Source organism: Marmota monax, unplaced genomic scaffold (genome assembly GCF_021218885.2).
Source record: "Marmota monax isolate L192 unplaced genomic scaffold, Marmota_monax_Labrador192_F-V1.1 WCK01_AAM20220418_F8-fsc00041, whole genome shotgun sequence".
In the NCBI taxonomy this organism is placed as follows: Eukaryota; Metazoa; Chordata; class Mammalia; order Rodentia; family Sciuridae; genus Marmota; species Marmota monax.
The window spans coordinates 14775575-14797094 of record NW_026695238.1 but is presented as its reverse complement, the minus strand read 5'-3'; the positions used below and the strand labels follow the sequence as shown (position 1 = coordinate 14797094).

Sequence of the window (21520 nt, the reverse complement as noted above, 5' to 3'; positions counted from 1 at the left end):
ATACACCTGTAATCCCAGCGGGTCAGGAGGCTGAGGCAGGAGGATCCAGAATTCAAAGGCACTCTCAGCAATGGTGAGGTGCTCAGTAACTCAGTGAGACTGTCTCTAAAAAAATAAAATAAAATAAAAGGTACTGCCTATTTACAACTAAAAAAGTATTAAAAGAAAAAAGAACTGGGGATGTAACTCAGGGGTAAAGCATCCCTGGGTTTAGTTGCCAGTATTAAAAAAGGCAAACTGAGTTGCAGCAATGATTATAGTAATTAGAGAATATTTCATAATATTAAATCTACATCAATGTAATCAGCATCCTCTGACTATCCCACATATTTGGTTCAAGAATGCAGTTAAAATGGACACTCCCACACTGAAGGGCTGATGTAGCAGCAACAAACCACCAGAGTCCCTGCTTCCCTTGTATCAACGAGTCCACGAGCTGGTTCTTGCTGGTATTTCCATTTATTACCGCGGCAGACAACTGCTCTGAAAGTGCAACACCACATCCCCGGTCACAGCCGCTGCTCCTTCCTCACTGGCAAGTATTTGGAAGTTCACTCTTGGAGCTCTGTGGGCCATGAGCTTCTCTTTGGGTGGAAAATCATTGCCACTGCCAGTGTCACAGGGAAAACACACACACATGAACAGAAGGGTACAAAGAGAAGGGCACTGGAGAGGAGTAAGAGCCAATTTCAAAGAGAAGCCCCAGAAAAGGGGTTGGACAGAGCTGCCCCAACTGTGACTCCCTTTTCTCCAGTGGCAACCTAGCCTGCTGGTCATGTTAGCCCTGGCAGACCTTTATTCCCTCTAGAACAGGTGACGCCGTGACCAAAAACCATAACCGTGTCACATCTTGGCATATCAGAGGCCTGTGGAGTCAAAATAAATGGAGAGACCTCTCAAGCTAGTTTGGAAAAAAGGGTCATGTGGATAAACTGACTATTCAAGCCATCACTTATGCTGTTAGGCAGAATATCTGAGAGAACCCTGGGGCAAGATGCTGCCTAACAGGGATGAGCCTGTTCTAACCAACATAGGGTCAGCATATTTTTGATGGGAAAAAAATAACTGTCAAATACTACAATGACCAAAGGAAGGGGAAATATGAGCAGCTCTAGAAAACAAAGGAGATTAAAAAAAATCTTAAAACAAACAAAAAAAACCCCAACAACAACAACAACAAAAAAAATGGCTAATCTATGGACAATATACCTAAGCACTAGGCCTCACAAACTCCCATTCATAAAACACACTGTCCACGTCCTCACACACCCACATGCACACAACAATCAAGTAGATGCCCAAAGGCAGGCAAATCCAAATGTCTGCTCTCTTTGGAATTTACATGGCAATCTGAGCTTAGGCAAAAGTGAAGACCTCCTGGGGTCTATTCAAATCTCCAGAGGCAGCCTTTGTTCCCCACTAGAGCCAATGTTGCTTCTGGCTTTGCTTGAGCCCTTCACAATTGTCTGTACAGCAGAATGCATTCTTCATATTCCTGGAGTTTCAATCACTATGAGATCTTCTTCTTGGATCTAACTTCATTTGTAATGGAAGCACCTCCCTCTTGGCCCTTGTACTCCTCTGTTTTCAGGAAGCATCCCCAGTGGTGATTTGAGGGGGTCAGGAGTTGGAAAGTGGGACGAGAGTAAGATAAATACAATAAGGGAATACCTGTTACTCTCATATAATTCCTAAGACCAAGTGGCAAGGATCCCTCAGGCTTCAAGGATACATTTTAAGGAGAGGCCTTAATTTAAGGTACTGTGATCTCTGCTCACAAGAGCCAAGTAAGACAGTGCTGCTCGGAGGCTGTGGGAAGACTCCTGCTCATTACTTACTTGAATCCTAGGTGTTCTTTTGACCTCTCTGGCTTCGGTCCTTCTGGGTCATATCACATACCTTCTCTGATGAGGGACTGGTTGTTTTAGAAGCATACCTGCAGTGGCCTTCGCCAGCTCTGTGTGGGCATCATGCGTTAGCACACGTCTGCTACATACATACCCAGTGATAAGGACTGAAAGGAGGGTTCTCCAACCACCACAGACAGGCACAGCCATGCAAAAAAAAAAATCATTCACCCTTTCTCCAGGGTTGTAGAATATACACACTAAATGTTAATACCTGGCAATAGCCAGCTGTAACTTCCCTTCCTCAGTGAGGGGCATACAAGAACCCATAGAAGCAGGCTTGGCACACACACCCTGCTCATAGGGGAAAATGTTTCCATCACTGCCTTTAGCGCCAAATCCTGCGCTTGGGATCTACATTATCATCTAGTTCCCTCAAACTGGGTTCTGCTCAAGCTTACCAAGACATACTCTCTAAGCCATGCCAGTGGAACCAGCGTTCCCACCAGGTTATAATTCTAAGTGCAGCAGTGCCTAAGGAGGAGAGAGTCCCCATAGGAGGGAAACTGGAGAGCGTAAGGCAGGAGAGAGGACACAAATTCCTGGGCAGTCATCACATCAATAACACATTTTCAGAGAGAGGTGGCCTGGGGGAGAGGATGAAACAAATGGTCCCAATAACTTGGTGGCAGAGCTGGTAGAGGCATTCGGTTACTCTGGAACTCTGCAGAAGCTGTTCCTCGATGCACAGGTATTCATAATACTGATAATGCTCATCCACAGCTCCGGCCTGTCCACGTGGTTACAGAGCCCTTTGCACAGCAGGAGAGGAGCGCAACAGAGGGCCTGGAAGGCGTCTGGACAGCACACAGCAAAATAAAAGGCTGCACTCCCCCTTCCCAGAAGCCCCTAAAAACAATGTCTATTACAAAGTCACGTTTTCCATTTCTCCGCTTTATAAAGTCAGCAATGCTGGAGGGTGTCTAGCGGAATCCGTCCTCCAGGAATGAGTGCAAAAGGGGAGCACATGGCTCACTGACGTCCCTTCAGCGGGTAGACGGAAGGACTGGCAGAGGCCTTCCATCCATTTCGGACAAACACACACAAACAGAAAAGGATTATTGCCAGCTTGTGTACTTTCACAATGTGATTTTTGTATTTCGAAAGCTTGAATTGTCCCTGAAAGAGAAAATGGGAGAAAACACAGCATTCAATACATGGACTGTCTAGACACAACCACACACAAACGGGGAGGACTCAACTCAAGCTCTTGGACTCTCCACACCCCAGGGCTTTCCTTCCTTGCCAGTCTAATGCCAAACAGTGACCTGCCTCCAAGTCCCTGCAAAAATTTCTACTCAGTTGTTTGCAATAGTAATAGATAAGAAACCATTCTAATGCAGACGAAAAGGGGGCTGGTAAATATCAATGTCATGGCACCCTGTACAATCCGACCCTATGCAGCTAGGGAAAAAAAAAAGTTTTCTCCTAATATGGAAAGATTCCAAAGATCCACTGATCCTAGAACAGTGTGTGTACATAGTAACCATGTTCATGTGAGTGGGTGGGGAATAAGGTTACACACATAATTGCTTGCTTAGACACTAAGAAACTCTTACAGGTTCCATAAGAATCCAGCAACAGCAGTTACTTAGGGCAGGGGACAGAAAGGGCACAGTAGAAATGGGGCAGATGAAGTAAAGTAAAGCACACAAGGGAGACACACTAAACCAAACTGTGCATATGATAAACAAAACCAATCCAGCCATATGATAAACCAACCCAGCCATCTTCAGTTTAAAACACAAAAGGAGGCTGCTCCAAGAGGCGCCCTCTAGGCACCTTGGAAACAGCTCTAATTTCCCAAGAAGTGTGAGGAGGGGGCAGATCTCAACACATGCACTCTTAGCAGCCTTTCACTGGACTCAGGCAGGTGTGGCCATTCATTAGTAAACTTTCCTGTCCTCACTAGAAATCCAATGACATCTTAGAAGGTCACAGCACCACCCCAATCTCAAAATTTCAGGGATTTTAAAGGCCACCTAGCTACTGCCCCAGCCTAGTGCTTCAGGTTCAAATTTGCCAGGAATTCTCATTATTCTAGTTTCTGAAGTTGCTATTTTCCATTTAATTTTAAATTTGTAGAAATTCTGGCTAGTAACCAGACTTGTGATATTGGTCCAAAGTAAATAAATATTTAGAAAATATGCTAAGCCCAGACAAATGGCACTTTTCACCTGCCCCTGGCTGATGGCAAAAGGACAAGAAGAAGAAAAAAAAAAAAAAAAAAAAAAAGGACAAGAAGAACCAAGAGCCCTACTCCAAAGAGAATGACTAGTTAAGTAAAGGAGGGGTGTGTGTGGGGAGGTCGGGGGATGGGGTGGGATGGGCTCAAGCTGGCAGAAATTGGTGTTTCTGCCAAAGTCCACAGGTTTTGTTTTTTTTTTTAATAACTGACACGTATGACCATGTGATTCATTAGTCCATGGTTGCTGAGCATTTCAACTACTTTTGCTGAGGAAACCAAAGGTTGAATGTAAGGTTAATGGGTGGCCATATTTTTAAAAGACCAGTGTTATAAAAAAACTTTCTAAAGGTGGGCTGTGGTTGTGGCTCAGTGTTAGAGCATTTGCCTAACATGTGTGAGGCAATGGGTTCAATCCTCAGCACCGCATGTAAATAAATATAAAATAAAAGTCCATCAACAACTAATAAAAATATTTAAAAAAACTTTCAAAAGGATAGATCTCTTTGAGGTAACAAAAATAGCTAATACAGAATGACAAGGAATCTATTTGATCATACCACAGTGAAAAGCAGGCACATTCGCTGGCTGTGCATATCTCAAGGTATGATGTGCCATATCACCAAGCCTGCATTTCAGAGGACTGTTCATCCTACATACACGGAATGTTAAAGAAAGCAATTTTGTGAGAAGTTGTTCTATTCTACTTCTTTCCCTGTATGACCCCTCTATGTTCAAGAGCCACCGGATAGCACTGGTCTATCAGGACAGACTCCACTTTTTTTTTTTTTTTTTTTTGGAACTGGGGATTGAATCCAGGGGCACTCTACCACATCCCTAGTCCTTTTCATTTTTTATATTGAGACAGGGTTTCCCAGGTTTGACTCAAACTTGCTGTTTTCCTGTCTCAGTTCCCCAGTTGCTGGGATTACAAGCATGCAGCACCAGGCCCAGTGGGATACCACTCTTCTTGTTAGAAGAGTGAACAGACAGGTAGGGCTGTGGAAAGACAAAGTCTGAGGATTTTCTGACTGAAACTGTCTGTCTTGGAGTAAGGGAGATGGCAGGTGGGGATCCAGCTGTCCACCTGTTCAGTGGTGTGAAGAAGAGGATTTTCAAGCTAATCATTGCCATAAGCTGCTCAGTTAATCTTTTGGAAAGAAATTTTGTACTGAAATAAAGTCTTCTTTCGTAGCAGACAAACTGAAGAGTTCTATCACTTTCCATTCAAATATTTAATACTTAGTTTAATTCTTTCTCTTATTAGAAGCCTGTTTATAGTTAGAAAACCTTCTAAGTCCTATTGTGTAAGATCCATTTGCAAAATGGAAATGGGGAGAACAGTAAACGAACCAGAAAGAATCCAGCTGAGTTTTCCCAGAGTCTGATTTAATAGAAAAAAGTAATGAGGGCAAGTGGCCTTGTGTTGGTGACAGCAAGGGCCTGTGGCTATGGTCCAACCTTTCTATAAAAGGGTGGGTTCAGAAAAGCTGGATGCCAAATTTAATCAAAGAAATGTGTTCACCTCAAACCAGCTGGGGACAAATATTCAACTGAGACTTTCCTCCAGGTTGCAGTATAGAGATTAGGTGACAGGGAAAGGGAAAATGTAGATAAGAAGTGGCAGAGGTCACAGGCAATGTTTTTTTTTTCTCTTTATGTACTTTTGTTCTTTTAAAAGCAAATTAGAAATTCAAAAATCTACCATGAATTCCCCAAAGCTAGCCCCTTTGGTCCCTTGGCCCCCTGGCCCTCTGGTCGTGAGGTGATGGTGCAAGGGCTATGCTTTGGTACCAAACAGGACTCAAAGAATTCCCAGTCCCACAGCTTCTAAATTCACATTCCCAGAGGGAAAACTGTTAGCCAAATACTCAACTAGCTTCCTGATCCATTTTGCCTCAAAATAGTATTTCTAGAGAAAGAGAAAAGTCAGCTCTGGAATAATGAGCGAAAGCAGGAGTTAACTCCTAAAGGTAGGTGAGAGGGAGCAAGACTCTCAGCCAGAGAATGCCTCCCCTCTTGGAGTTACCTGTCACTGTGCTGGCACCCAGCAGGAACACTGAAGTAACTCCGGGTCCTCAGGTGAAAGCTGGGCATCATCCAAGCAGGAATCCTATCTGAGTCTCTGCCCTGAAGGGTGGCTTGGAAGGGGCGCTCACGATCAACCTACTGACTGACATGCACATTATCTTCAGGAAAACGTTCCCTGGCTATCAGCAATCTACCCCAGTAGACAGTCCTGGCTCTCTCTCCTCTCCTTGCATACTCAATAAAACTGCAAACTCCTAGGTTCAGTGGGGGTGAATTTCCATCTCATCTCCATGAGCAACCATGCCAGTGTACCTCCCAACAATAGAGACCTCTGTTCTATGCAAGCCAGCCAGCTGTCTAGGTAACAGGATCCTATCCCAGGGGCTAGTTGGGATTTCTACTGAAGCCATGGTGAAAGAAGTGTACTTTTTGTAACAGAATTCAAATAAAATGGTCCTAAAATACTAGCAGTTATAGATAATGACATAAAATAGCTGATAAGGTGAGGACAAACATTCGAGGTTTAGGAATTATTTAAAGAGCAGTTGTTCTGCCAATTTTTTCACAGATCATGATCTTTTCGTAAATGGGGGGAAAAGGATGCGTAAGAGATGGCCTAAGTAATGTGGGCTCTAACGTGGCAGATCAAACAACCAGAGCAGGGCATCCAAATCTTAGCACACCTTATGCTGAAAGCAAGGCTCAGGCAGTAGAGATGAAATATGAATTCCTCTAAAGACTGCTAAGGCAATGAAGTGAGTTGATTCTTTTGGTTCAAATTCGAACACTCTTCACTGACTCCCAAGACTGTGCTTCAAAGAAAAGAGAACACCTAAACCATCAAGTGTACGAAAAGATAGGGAAGCCACAAAAAGAACAGGACTATACAAAAGCAATTATGCAAGTATATGGCTTTTCAAAGCAATTCAAAGATACATTTCTTGGGGGATTTAAGGTCTGCTAAAGGGAGAGAGGCTCATTTTAAGTTGTTTTTCATTCTGACTACCCAATTTAAATATTTTTTTAAAACTAAGATGGACAATTTTTTTTTTTTGGGGGGGGGGGCTAAATTGCTTAAGGTCTCAATAAGTTGCTAAGGCTGGTTCTGAATTTGTGATCCTCCTGCCTCAGCTTCCCAAGCTGCTAGGATTATAGAATTATAGGCATTTACCACTGTGCCCAGCTCGGTGGACCAATCTCTAAAAAGAACAATTATTTGATATACTTTAAGAAGTAAACCCTTCCAACTGAAACCTTTCCTCACATTCACTGTGAGCACTCTTAAGTAACTTATCCACTATTAGAACTGACATGATGAAATGAAACTGATATTTCATTCCTTCTTTTGTATACTGGCAGCCATCTTGAAATTCTATATGGACAACATTTTGGAGAAGTTTTAAAACTGGAGTTTAAAAAACCAGGTGTTGTCATTTAAAACTTGAATTTATAATAATGAAATCAAACTATTTAAAGGGGGCACCATCAGTGTGTACAGGAACCCTGCAACTGCTAGATCATAATGGTACCCACATCCTTGGCTACTTGCTTCTCTGACCCACAACATCATCTGTCTTCCAGTTCCTCTGAGGAAGGAAGATCTCCTCTTCTGGAAAAAACCTCATTTCCTTCCTGGGAAGGTGGGCTTCGAAGCAGCTATTGCAGTTAATGTGTTCTAACTTCAGAAATACCTTGTTTCTCAGGGATGGGAGTGGTAGAAGTAGCTTGATGTCCAGAAGCAGACTCTCATCTCTGGCATAAGCAAATGCTGGCCTTCCATCCATTCCCCCAATACTGAAAATATACCAAATCCTTCCGCTGCAGGGCCAGACACATTTATTTATTTGTGGTACTGGAGATTAAACCCAGGGATGTTCTATCACTGAGCTCTATTCCCAGTCCTTTTCATTATTTATTTATTTGGTTCTGGAGATTGAACCCAGGGGTGCTCTACCACTGAACTATATCCCCAGTCCTTTTTGAGACAGGGATTTGATAAGTTGCTTGAGAGTCTTGTAAAGTTGCCAAGGCTGGCCTTGAACTTGTGATCCTCCTGCTTCAGCCTTGTGAGTTGCTGGGATTATAGGTGTGCATTACTGTGTCCAGCTGGACTGGGTACTCTTTTGATGGAAATGTAAACACTCTTGAAGTGAATGCTTTAGCTGTCCCAAGCTTCCCAATCTCGGTGTCCCTCCCTGCCAGAAAACATGTGCTGGTCCAGTTAAAGTACAACCTGCAACGGTCTTGAAATTCACCCCACCTACACTGACTTTCATTGTTAAAACTCTGAATTTGAATTTATATTAATCTTTCCTCACAACTGACAGACAACACCAGCAAACAAGAGACATACCTCTCACCTAACCCATAGTAGGGTCTATGGAACTGCCCTTTTAGCCACAGAATATTAGCAAATGGCTTAAAAAATGGCCATATCTGAGCAAAACGAAAAAAAGTTTGAGGCACATTTACCATTATGAAATGTCAACATCAGAAACTCAGAGGCCTGTTGGTCCATGGAGTTTCATTTTCCAGATGGGGACAGAAGCCTAATAAGGTAAGCGACCTGCCCAAGGGTTCCCCAGGAGTTATGACCAAGGAGAACAGGAACCCAATGGTACGGGGATTGTTGTTTGAGGCTCAGGGTAAATGGGCAGAGAGCATCCCCTTGGGAAAAGGGCTCCCGTGGCTGAGAGGTATGTCACAGAGTTACAGAGAAGGTAGACAAGGCCCTACCCTGAGTGTGAGAGACAGAGGGGGAGCGTCCGATCAGCGGCCGCTGCTGTTCACCAGGCCATGAAACTCCTCCCAGGCCCTGGCAAACCAGAGACAAAAAACACAACAGCACATTCATATCAAACACTTTGAACAGAGAGTAGGCACCATCACCCCACCTCCCACTCCAGATGCCCTTCAGGCTGAGTGGAGCCACAGGAGCTGGGACCAGAGCAGGGAGGCTCCCAGCACTTGCCCCGCAAGACAGGTGGGAGTAACTTGCCCCATGTGTGAAGCCTGGCCCTCACTATTGCTCAAGGACTTGCCAGTGCACCTTCAATGAGACTACAGGGGAATCCACCAAGGTCAGAGGTGCAGCTCAGCCATGACCAGAAACACTTTCAACTCACTGCAGCAAAAAACAGCATCACCTTCTTCCGAACTTTTCTGCCTCAGGTCCCCTAGAACAGGAGGTGGAGACAACCTGTCTTACCAGGCCTCATGCACGGGTACAGCCAAGTACTCAACTGCATTATGATGTTTAAAGATGCAATGAAGAAAACATACCATTTTCTTTTCCACACTTTCAATCTTCTAACTCTTCTAAACTCAGACCCTGTGTCAGGTACTGTTTTCTTAAAATGCCCACATAAGTATTATCCTAGAATTTAAGCTGAGTAGGTCATGGCAGGTCAAATTTCCAGGGGACAATGTTCATTACAAATTTCAGGCTGATTAACTCAAATTAGAAACTGGAGTTAGGAATGGAAATGTATTTGCAGGGGTACACATGCTTGCAGAGTGGTGCTCTCAGGATTGCTGGGTGAGGAAGGAAAGGAGGAAAACAGACTGCCACGGGTTCTGGAAGTCCCACCCACCTCAAGTGTCCTTAGAGGAGCTTATTTGCTATCTTTTTTGCCCTGGCCACTTCTCAGTCCCTAAGTGTTAAGTTCCCTAGGAATTACACATAAAATTTGGTTCTTTAAAATCTAAATTTATTAATAATTATTCCACTCTTGGTTTAAGTTGATGACAGCACCCAGGGTGACAATATGCCATGTCCCTCACTACATATTTAATGTTATGACCACACAATATACTTCTTCATCAGGTCTTCCACAGGTCACTTTTTTTTTTTTTTTTTTAAAGAGGGGGACTGGGGATGTAGCTCAGTGGTAGAGTACTTGTCTAGAATACCCAAACTCTGGATTTAATTCCCAGCACAGGAAGGAAGGAGGTAGTGAGGGAGGGAGGGAAGGAAGGAAGAGAGGGAGGGAGGGAGAGAGGGAGGGAAAGGGAGAAGGGAGGAGGAAGGGAGGAAGGGAGGAAGGAAGGAAGGAAGGAAGGATTTAATAGAGACCTAGTACAGCTTCAAACTTCTAGGCAATGTTTATACCAATTTCATTATTTCCCTCATTTGAACAGCAGCAATTATAATTAGTGGTTTATAAGAGAATGGTTTCTTCAGAGAAACCACTACTAAAGCTACTAGCATATACTGACTGAGTTGAGGAAAACATGAAGAACACATGACAAACATGCCAATTTTTGCCATCTCCCAAACTCAATATCCCACAGCAAGATGTACACTCCATAGCCCATTCTGGAGAGATGGTGATGAGGTACACTCTGAGAGCTCATGAGTGACATCAGAAGGTGTCACTGTACTCTTTGGTCCAAATAAACAAGGGCAAAGCAGAATCCAATGCCTAAGCAACAACCTAGAGAAACCCCTTTCTTTCTAACAGTGAGATTTAAGTTTTTTTTTTTAAACAACTTAGGTGTTGACAAGATTATACTGCCATGCTGAAGCTTCATCTCATGCGTTGTTTTGTTTTCAGGAAGGCCCGTATCTACCACACTAATCTAAACAGAGCAGTTCACTGGGTTAAGAGCCTGCAACATGGACTTCAGAGCTCTCCTCTAGCCCATTCATTTGCCCTCCCATTTTCTTCAGAATTAACAACTGGGGTTGTGGCTCAGCGGCAGAGAGCTCACCTAGCATAGGCAAGGCCCTGGGTTCGATCCCCAGCACCACATAAAAATAAATAAATAATGATATTGTGTCCAACTACAACAAAAAAAAATTAAATATTAAAAAAAGATATCGTGTCCAACTAAGAAATAAATATTTAAAAAGAAAAAAGAAATATCTTTACTGTACATTAACCCTTGGCATGAAGAATCTGGATTCAGAAATTCCCTGCATGGATTCAATGAAAGTAAAGTAGCTGGCCACAGTCTTTGGTATAATCACAGGCAAGTCATGTGTGAATATTCTAGCTACTTTCTACCAGGCAGCCTAGGTATATTAGGTAAAATCAAAACTTTCTTCTTTTAAAGGTAAAAAAAGAGCAAGTTAAATGAAAAAAGTGACATATGACTAGAGTTGTTAAAATCAGACTCATGACATGGTAACAAAGAGTCCTTTCAAGTCCACTCATCCCACCTCACTTACCAGAAAGCAAATTCTGAGAGCAGAGAGATCATTTCTATGTAAAATCAAAGATCTCATTTCTACGTAATTCTATACTCTACCTCTCCCCACCTCCCTGAAGGGTCAGGGTGGTGCTCATGCAGTTTGACTCCTGCCAATCAGGACTTCCTTTGTTTTGAGTATTGGCATGGTGGCACAGAGCACAAAGACAAAAGCAGGCCAGTAACCATAATGGGGTGACTGAAGGGCACAGGCTATGATTTAGCCTTGACAGGAGAAAGGCTTGGGTGGTCCTTTCCTGTATATTCAAGTTCAGTATTGAAATACAACGATACCTAGACATGGCTAAGGAAAGTCCTGATAATTCAACCTGTCTCTCCTCTGGAATAAAGAGGAATCACTCCTCACAAAAGACCGTGCTGTTTTACATGGCTCTGTGCCCAGCTTTATCCTGATGGTCCTAAGATTCTGGCTATTATGAGGTCTATACTCAAAGCAGGGCATAAGCCAGGCAAGTCACTTGATACAAGGTCTCAAACCTATGAGAACTCAACTAGCAACTGGCCTCATTAAATGGAATCAGGACCTGAGTAAAAACTGTCTAACAAGTTTCATACTTCTTAGGGGTAGTTGGCAATAAACAAGGACAAAAGCCCTCCCAGCAAAGCAGCTCATTACCCTCTTCTATGGGCAGCGAACAGTGAACATCTCTTGGCTCACCTAGGGTTGCAGCAGGAAAAGGCCACAAGCAGTGTATACTGGAGGAAGGTTGGCAAGTAAAACAGGTAAAGGACTAGAGCAAAACACAGCAAGCTAGAGGGAGGAGCACTTGACTGAAGAACCCAAGCCAGTCCTAAAAATACCCTCTCACCCTACTCTTTCAGGAGCCCTAACCTCCAGAATACTTGGAAGACCATTCTGGGCTCTTCCTTCATTTTCTTTGTTTTTCTCAATTTCCAGCAGCTGATATCACTTAATTCAAAGCAAAGCCACACCTATCAAAGATCTACAATGAACAAGCAAAGCAGAACCAGTTCTGACTTCTGCTCATTTGGGCCCAAGGGGTCTCAAGGTCAGTTTGGTGCTTTCTGAAGGACTCCTATTCTGGAAGCTGACATCAAGCTCATCCCCTAGAGTAGTTACAATGTAGCTGAAATTAAGGTCAATGCATGCAACATGACAGTGGAAGCCAGGAGGAAAGGGCCAGGTCTTTCTTTCTTTTTTTGTAGTACTAAGGATGGAACCCAGGGGTGCTCTACCACTGAACTACATCCCAGCTTTTTATTTTTTATTTTGAGACAGGGTCTTGCTAAAAGGTGCTCAGGCTGGCCTTTAACTTGGAATCCTCCTGCCTCAGTCCCCCAAATCCCTGGGATTACAGGTGTGTGCTACCACACCCGGCCAGAGGTCTTTTCTGACAAATGCTAAAAACACAGAGAACAGATCTTTCCATAAACCAGCAAATCTCATATATTCTACCAATTTTGGGAAATGCAATAAACAAAGAAGCAATGACACAAATATTCCCAGAACATCTGAACCCAAGGCACTAGCCCCAATGTGTGTTCTGTGGGATCCTGAGCCAAATGGAGATTGGAGTTGTCAGAATGGCACAAACACAGAGTGCCGCTGTCAAAGTGGAAGAGCCATCTGGAAAACAGCCTTACCACCACTTCCACTCCTGAGAACCTGTCAGGCATCCTGACCCAGCGTACCCAAAAATGACTATGTTTGATTTTGATGGTAGCTTCTAAGTAAAACTAAAGTAACTGAGGCTTGCTGAAACTTTCCAACAGGTTAGGGACCTGAATGCCAAGCTGCAGCACACAGAAGACAAAGCCACAAAGCACTCAAGAGGCTGGTATGTGCACAGTACAGTCTCCTGAGTGTCAAACTTACACCAGAGGAAAGCCCTCCCCACCCTAGACCCTGAGGCACAGGAACACTGGGCTGGGAGGAAGGGAAGGTTATCAACATGAGATTGGGAAGCAGGACTAGCTCGAAGAGGAAGATGATCTGGCTCTACAGGGAAAGCAGAGAGGGAGGAGGCTGGCAAAGAATCTAGGGTTTGGGCAGCTTCATACCAGCCAGAACACCCCATTAGCACAAAGCAAGGAAGTTATGTGTATGTCAGCCACACACAGATAGAAGCGGGGCTTTACCCCAAGCAAGAAATTCTTTGAAGTAAAGGCAAATAGAAGTTAGCAAAGCAAAGGTCAAGGATTCCCCTTTCCAACCTTTACAGACTATCAAGCTGACTTCAAATCAGAAACCACTCTGGTCATCAACATTAGCTAGATGGGAACTGAATTTAAGTACCAGGAAATGGGGACTCACTTTGAGAGCTAGGTGTCACCTCATTATATCAGGCCTCAGCAGTCCTGGAACAAAGTACCACATGATACTACATAATGGGCTCATGGCAATGAGGCTGCATTCCCTGGATGGCGTTGCATGAGGTCTGTGCCATCCCTTAACATGGTGACAGTCAGTCCAAAAGGCCACATCTTGATGCACCATAAAGAGCAAGAGCATGAGACAAGCTAGTTTAGCACCATTTATTTGTGATCTCAGCTGTTGTTGTAGCTGCTGTGTGTCAGCCTGTTCTCAAAGCATAACATGCTCTTCCACTCCTCTTGTCCAGGACAGAAGGGTCTTCCAGGTGGCACGCCAACAGAACAAGAGACTCCGATGACGCCAGCTTCAATGATGGTGCCATCCACAGAGGGAGAGGGTCATGGCACATTCAACCGCGGCTTCCAGAGGTTTTGAAAAAGGAGCCTTTGGGGGCCCAGCCTGCCTGGCATTCTAGTGAAAGTGCAAAAGGTAGCTCATTGGGAGAGGAAAGAGAGGAGGGCACAAGGGAAGGTGGCATCTGGGTCTCAAGGAGGGAGTTCTGGCCCTATGGCTGCAGGGCTGGAGTCCCAGAGGCAGGTCTCTGGGGAAGCAGCGTGCAGTAGGCCAGTCTTCCAGCAGACTATGGCGGAAGTCCGCATGCTCCCCTAGACTCCGGGAGGACTTACACATTCTACAATAGTTAGGAAGAACTGCCTTGAGGCATTAGAAGGAGAACAGCAGAGAGGGGAGAGTTGATGAAAAACACCTTTCCCTTTCCTGCCTAGGTGCAAAGCTGGCTTTGGGGATGGGTGTGGTTGAGTGGGGTGGATCTTAGGATCCTTGAAAATAAAGTCCCAGAAAACAATGTAGATCTCTCCAGCTGGCCTGAAGCTGACAGGAGGGTAAAAACTGTGTCTATCCCTGAACAGACAGCAAGACAGATTATCCTGGAGAAGAACAGTGCTACTACCGGACTGCTGAGGCAAGCAACCAGGGCCAGGCTAGCTAGTAACTGCTGGTGGTTACAGTGAGTCACAGCCGGTCATTTGATTTTGAACCAACTTCTGTGGCAGTGTTCCCAGTTAAAAGCTGGCACTTAGCTGGTATAAGCAAACTCCACCCACACCATTACCTGTGCATCCTTAGGAAAGAATCCCAAATGGTCTGCCTGCTGAACAGAATCACTGGGCTCACTACTAGTCTTTAGTAAGAACAGCACGATGATGACATTATTACTAAAGATGATGACAGTGATAATAATATTTGGCCCTAAAGGAGCCTTCAGAAGGCTCTGCCGAGGACCCTCAGTTATAGATTAAGTCAGTCTCACCAAAGCCTTGTATTACTGTCCCATTTTACAGCTGGGAAAACTGAAGCAGAGTTGCAGAGAGTCTAGCCAAAGGCACATACTGATGGGGGGCCACAGGAGAAGCTAAACCTATGGGGCCTGGTTCCTAGCTGGCTGGCTTTCCCTCTGCTTTCAAGACAATCTGACAGCCACTCCCCATGCTCTTCTCTAACCACCTGAGCTTACTTCTGACACCTGATTGCTGAAGGAGCAAGCCTCACCAGTGACGCTCACTGTGGACAGAGAGCTCCATTGCTCCAAATTTTGAGGAGAGGCCAAAGCTTCTTTCCCCTGTGCTCTCTATCTTCCCTTTGATTCTCCTCTCTCACACACTACCCTGATTCCTCTTCTACTTCAGCTCTACACACAGGGAATGGAGTCCTCATTCCTGATAAGAAGTCAATTTCCCAGGATGAAGAAAACAGACTGAAGCTGACAGTTAAACAGACATGCAAAGTGGGATGAGGGATGGGTAGGGAAGAGGACTTCATTGTTAAATAAAATTATCTTTAAAAACATCCAGAAAAGGAAAGTATTTTGTCTTTCACTTTCAGAGAGTGATTAGTATAGGAAAGACAAGATAGCCTACTAGAAATGAAGCAGCCCTAGCAGTGCACCGGGTTTTTGCAGTAGGACTCTCTGCTCTAAAGCACCTTGCAGCGTAGGTGGGCAGGAAGCCTTGCCAACCAGAACTGCAGCAAGTGACCAGAAGCCTAAAGGGGGCTGGTCTGTCCCTTTTCCACAAGCCAGTCTCCTGTATGACCATATGCCTCTGGGCCCAACTATGGAGCTACTTCTGCTAAGCTCAGGGACCTGTCCCCCCCAGCACCCCCAACACGTACTTGATGCTGTCGGTGTGAGTTTTGTATTCCATAATGGTGTTGGGAGGTAGGTTAAGCACGCGCCGAAGCGTATCCCGGATTCGGGCTGTGGTTGCTTGGTCGCTGGCAGTCTTATTCCATATGGAAATAATGTCCTCCTATGGGAGGAACAGAAGGTATCATCAAAGCAAACCAGAGGCAGGAGGTAAGCAAGAGCAACACATGAAAGCAGACTGGCCTAGGGTAGCTTACCTGAAAGCGGACAGAGACCACAGCCCCACAGATCTCCTCCCCAACCATGAACTGTTCTCCCAGCATGGCCAGGATGAGATTCTCCCAGCAACGAGAGGCCAAGCCCTTCCGCAGCCGGATAATCCACTTGCCACCATTTTTATTTGCATCATCCTACAAAAAGAAAGAGTTATAGCTAAAATAATGGCTCATGACTTTTTCTTGCACATTAAACAGTAGAAAATCAAGAATCTTGGGCTGGGGTAGTGGCTCAGCAGTACAGCGTTTGCCTAGCATGTTCAAGACCCAGGGTTCGATCCTCAGCACCACATAAAACAATAAATAAAATAAAGGTATTAAAAAAAAAAAGAAGAATCTCTTAAATACTAACAAATCTGGTTGTAATTTCTAGTTCTCCAAAATATTATTTTATAAAAACGTGGTAAGACTAGAGAAAGGGTTGGAGTTGTGCCTCAGTGGTAGAGCGCTCGCCTAGCACGTATGAGGACTGGATTTGATTCTCGGCACCACATAAAAATAAATAACCTTTACTGGTTATTGTGTCCACCTATAACTAAAACAAAACAAAACAAGACTAGGGAAAAATGAAACAGAATAGCAGCAACAACAAAAAACAAGGCAGGGATTCTTGGTACAAGCCATTTTTTAAAAAAGGCTAAACTGGGGCTGCAGTTATGGTTCAGTGGTAGAGCACTTGCATAGCATGTGTGAGGCACTGGGATCAATTCTCAGCACCGCATGTAAATAAATTAATAAAATAAAGGTCCATAAATATCTAAAAAAGTAAAAAAAAAAAAAGGCTAAATAAAACAGATCTTTAAAGACTAATCCCTTTTAATTAGAACTAGTTTACGAATCAAAATGAAATGTCATATTTCTTTTTTTTTTAATATTTATTTTTTAGGTGTAGTTGGACACAATGCCTTTATTTTATTGACTTATTTTTATGGGGTGCTGAGGATCGAACCCAGGGCCTTGCACGTGCTAGACAAGTGCTCTACCGCTGAGCTAGAAATGCCCGATTTCAAACAGACCATTCATTCATCACTTCATTTGCTACAATTTACTGAGTGTCACCAAGTATCAAGTACATAGATACAAAGCCCCAGAATCTACTTAGGTCCAATGTAGTACAGGAGACAGTTAAGAAAATTAACTACAGCCAAAAAGTCTGACAAGTGCTGCTGTAACAAGAAAACTGCACAGTAAGACAGAACCTGACAGCTGGAAACACTGAAGAGCAAACTTTTTTTTTTTTTTTGGTGGTGCTGGGGATGTGTATGTGAGGCAACCACTCTACCACCTGAGCTATATCCCCAGCCCAAGAGCAAATATTTATGCTGGTCTTGAGGGAAACAGGAGTTTGCAGGTAAAGGCATTAAGGCACCACAAAGAACATGCTTTTGTACTAACTGCACTTCAGTGGGATGTGAATAGGAGAGTCTAATTGCATAGAACAGATTTAGAGGTGATGGGAGATGAAGTTTGAAAGGCAAATAAGGCTTAAGGTCACATGAACAATAAGAGATGCATAAAAGCTGGGCAGTGTCTTATGCCAGTAATCCCAGCGACTTGGGAGCCTAAGGCAGGAGGATCACGAGTTCAAGGACAGCCTGGGAAAGACCTGCCTCAAATTAAAAAATAAAAAGGGCTGGGGGATGTAACTCAGTGAAATTGCCCCTGAGTTCAATCCCCAGTACCAAAAATAAAAACAAACAAACTGCATAAAATATGGGGAATGGGATGTATGTGGCCACATCCATCTTCTAGAAAAATGCCCTGGCATCAGAAGAGATGCTTTATGCTGGGCTGGGGCTGGGGCTCAGTGGTAGAGCGCTTGCCTAGCAGGGGTGAGGCATTGGGTTCAATCCTCAGCACCACATAAAAACAAACAAATAAAATAAAAGTTAAAGGTTATATTCTTAAAAAAGAAAAAAAGAGATGCTTTATGCCAAAGCACAGCCAACTAGTAGCTCAACTATGGGTCTCCAATTATGGCCTTTTATTTTCCTATCACTTTACACTATGTACAAGTATTACATGCACAAATACACACAAATTCTATGGGAACAGGTAAGGGCAATTTAAAAAAATTCTTTAATGCTGTAACACCATCTGAGTTAACACCACCATCTTTAAAAACACCCAGCACCAACTCATACAATCAAGCAACAGCATCAGTGCCTTTCCCCAGAGGTCCAGATTCCAAGGGTGTAGCAAATAGTGTTGCAGTTGAGAGGACACTTGAAATAGTTTTAACCTTGGTAGGGCTTCAACAAACAAACAAACAACAACAACTTGCTCAAAAAAGCAGTCCAAGGCCCTCAGTCCTCACCTCCCACATGGGTTTAATTCCTTCTTTGAAGAGATGGAAGTCACTGTGGCCTGTCAGGTCCCCGGGACGTACCATGTGGCTATAAAACCTCCAGAACTGCTCCACCTGCAGAGAGAAGACCCCAAAATACCAAAGATGTATCTTTTCCTTTTTCTTTGAATTCATCCAAAGGTGCAAGAACATAGGCATAGAAGGCTCTGCTCCAGCTTTCCTCTTTGGAGGACACTTCCATTTGGAGCACTGTGTGGAAAGGAAGGTGTTATAAGAGAAAAAGCCTTAGTTTGATCAAAGAAAAATGTACCACTGGCAACACAAGAATAAACTCTAGGTGAGGACTGCTAGCCTCTGCCAGGAGCATGAGGTGACACCACGTCAATATGGGCCTTCCCACTGAAGAGGACTAGTTTTCTGTATGATGGAAATCCACTAGTCATGAGGTATGTAAGTACCACACAAACTCAGCCTGAATGCCTTTTTCAGAACGAAATCAATTCTTGATCAAAGACTGTTTAACTAGCAAATATAGCATTAGCTGGAACAAAATACATTTTAGTTTGTTTTTAGTTACTAAGCCTAAGCAACAGCAGCATCTGCATGTACTACTCTGTACCAGCATACCCTTACTAAGGCTAAAACGTACAAAATCAAACAGGATGAAGTCTCTCAGAGGTTATGTTCACATCCCTTTCCTTAGCTAAGAAAACTATTTCTCCTTGTTCCTCCTTCAGGTCTTCATAGAAAATGAGACATATTTCTCTATCAAATGTCTGCTCAATGATATTGATCATTCTGGTCCCATTTCTCTCATCAGTGTCTTGATGATGGCACTATTGCTCTGTAGTTTTCAGAGGATACCTACTAAGTACTGGCCAGTGAAGAGGCACACTTAAAAAGTAATAGCCTGAAGAGAAACTGCTGGTGTTTGTCAACACCAAGCTGAGGAGGCCAAATCAACACACAGCAAGACACCATAATTGCATGATGGAAAATGGATACTGACAGACATTCAAGTCAAGATTTGATGATAAATGAGGAGAAACCGATCTTACACCCTTACTGTATGCAATGGCTGTCTCCTTCAGTTCCTCTTTGGAATAGGAACACGTTAAATGCTTTACACATATTAAGCAAGTCAGGAACTAGTGCTATTTGTAGGACTTTAAGCAGTGCAATACCTCAGCAACTGCTAGGCTTAACTGTATACAGTGATTTGGAATATGAAGTGGTCACTTGTATACAAAGAACAGTAATCTAGCCAGGCCTGTAATCCCAGAGACTCAGGAAGTTAAGGCAAGTGGAATGCAAGTCTGAGGCCAGCCTCAGCAACTTAGTGAGACCCTGTCTCACTAAGTATAAATAAAAATGAAAAGGGCTGGGGATGTAACTCGGTGGCCAAGTATCTCTGGGTTCAATCCCCAGTACAATACCAAAAAAAAAAAAAAAAAAAAAAGCAATAATCTAAAGCCTTATTAAACCTAACATGGTTGAAAGAAACAAAGTACACACCCACCAAAACCAGTGGCTCACTGTGAATTAAAACTGAAGGGACATGGTGGCAAGAAACCACACCAATTCCTCATCCAAATACCACTTCAACAGTGGGGTCTCCTCCAATCTTACAGCCAAACTGCAAAAGCTTGTACTCCCACCATAAGAGGAATAAAGCATACAGTTTCAGAAACATTATTAAACTTTGAAAAATGTCTTTTTAAAAGTCCTAAATGAAACAAAAAAAAAATAAAGTTCAGAATGTGAAGTGTAAAAAGGACCCCATCTTAATTACCTTCCTCATTTTATACCTGATAAATGGTTTTAGGACTTGCTGCAACATGCAGAGTCAAGCACCACAATATATTAGCCCCGGGATTTCCAAGTCTAACACTCTTCCCATTTCAAGATACTGCCTTCTTAGTTACCCCAATTTCAAGAACTTTTAAATGCTGTTAAATTTAGGATTAAGAACCATTGAAAGGGGCTGGGGTAGTGGCTCAGGGATAGAGCATTCGCCTAGCACGTGCAGGGCCCTGGGTTCGAGCCTTAGCACCAAGTAATAAATAAAATAAAGATACTGCGTCCAACTACAACTAAAAAAAATAAAGATTAAAAAAAAAAAAAAGAACTATTGAAAAATACCGCTTTAGATTTGATAAAAGGTTTCATAATGTAATTACTTCTGTGAGGAATATAATATTGTAAACTACTTCCTAATGCCTTGAATTATACGATTGCAGACTTTAAGCACTTGTCACACATCCAATGACTACTAAAAAGGCATTAACCCAAGAGGGAACTGATGACAAACCACTCAACATATAAACTCCAAGGAAAGAAAAGAAAATACAACCCTCTTTCATGAGAATTTATACATAAATTTATACATATACATAAGTTTATACATAAAATTTTCATGTGAATTTATACATAAATTCACATTTTTTCTTTGTACAAAAGGGAAAGAAAAATCCTAGAAATATTCATAACTACTTCAAAGTAATTTAACAAAGTCTTAAATACATATGCCCTGGTCCAGTTTCTTCAGATTCACCAAGTGTTCACAACATAAGGACTGCCAATTTACTTGTACTGTCTAGCTTTCATTCCCACAGAGCAGGCAACTGAAACTTTAGTGATGGGATTCTGAAACATTAGAAAAGTATGTATACTTCAAAAGCTTAATTCTATTGTTCCCTCTGCCAAGAATTCCTTTCTCATAATATGTTCAAATTCTCTAAGACCCCAACTTCCTTGGAATTCCAGGTGCACCAGCCATACTTTTCCTGCAGTTCCATTCACTGTCTATTCTATATTATAAATCCCTAGTCACACAGTGGGTATGCCTGTAATCCCAGCTGCCTGGGAGGGATTACAAAGGATCCTAAATTGAAGGCCAGCTTGGGCAACTTAAGCAAGACCCATGTCAAAAAAAAAAAAAAAAAAAAAAATCCCAGACATGCCCCAAGAACAGGCTCCATAATTCTTTTTAGAACATTATTAGGGTCTTGAGTTCATTCAATGAAGTTTTTTCCAGCTCTGTGATACTAGGAATTGAACCCTTGCATGCCCAGCAAGCACTCTACCACTGAACCACATCCTCAGCCCCTTAAAAAACATTTCTTGAACCAAATATGCACCATTGTACAAGCTATTTGTAA

General features: G+C 43.1%; 1 protein-coding gene across 3 annotated transcripts in view; it reads right to left on the bottom strand.

Moving 5' to 3' along the window:
* Positions 1-440: 440 nt before the first annotated feature.
* Positions 441-21520, bottom strand: part of Eif4e2 (eukaryotic translation initiation factor 4E family member 2) — a 29389-nt gene continuing 8309 nt past the window's right edge. The window contains exons 4-8 of one of the 3 annotated variants that reach the window (XM_046439758.2): positions 18369-18473; positions 16034-16186; positions 15803-15939; positions 8860-8938; positions 441-3026 (exon numbers count right to left, since the gene is read on the bottom strand). In XM_046439758.2, coding sequence (XP_046295714.1) covers positions 8893-8938; positions 15803-15939; positions 16034-16186; positions 18369-18473 — 441 coding nt within the window. In that variant the 3' untranslated portion in view covers positions 441-3026; positions 8860-8892. Of the gene's footprint in view, positions 3027-8859; positions 8939-13819; positions 14084-15802; positions 15940-16033; positions 16187-18368; positions 18474-21520 lie in introns of those variants that run through there. The other 2 variants (XM_046439759.2, XM_046439757.2) reach the window with 2 other exon arrangements.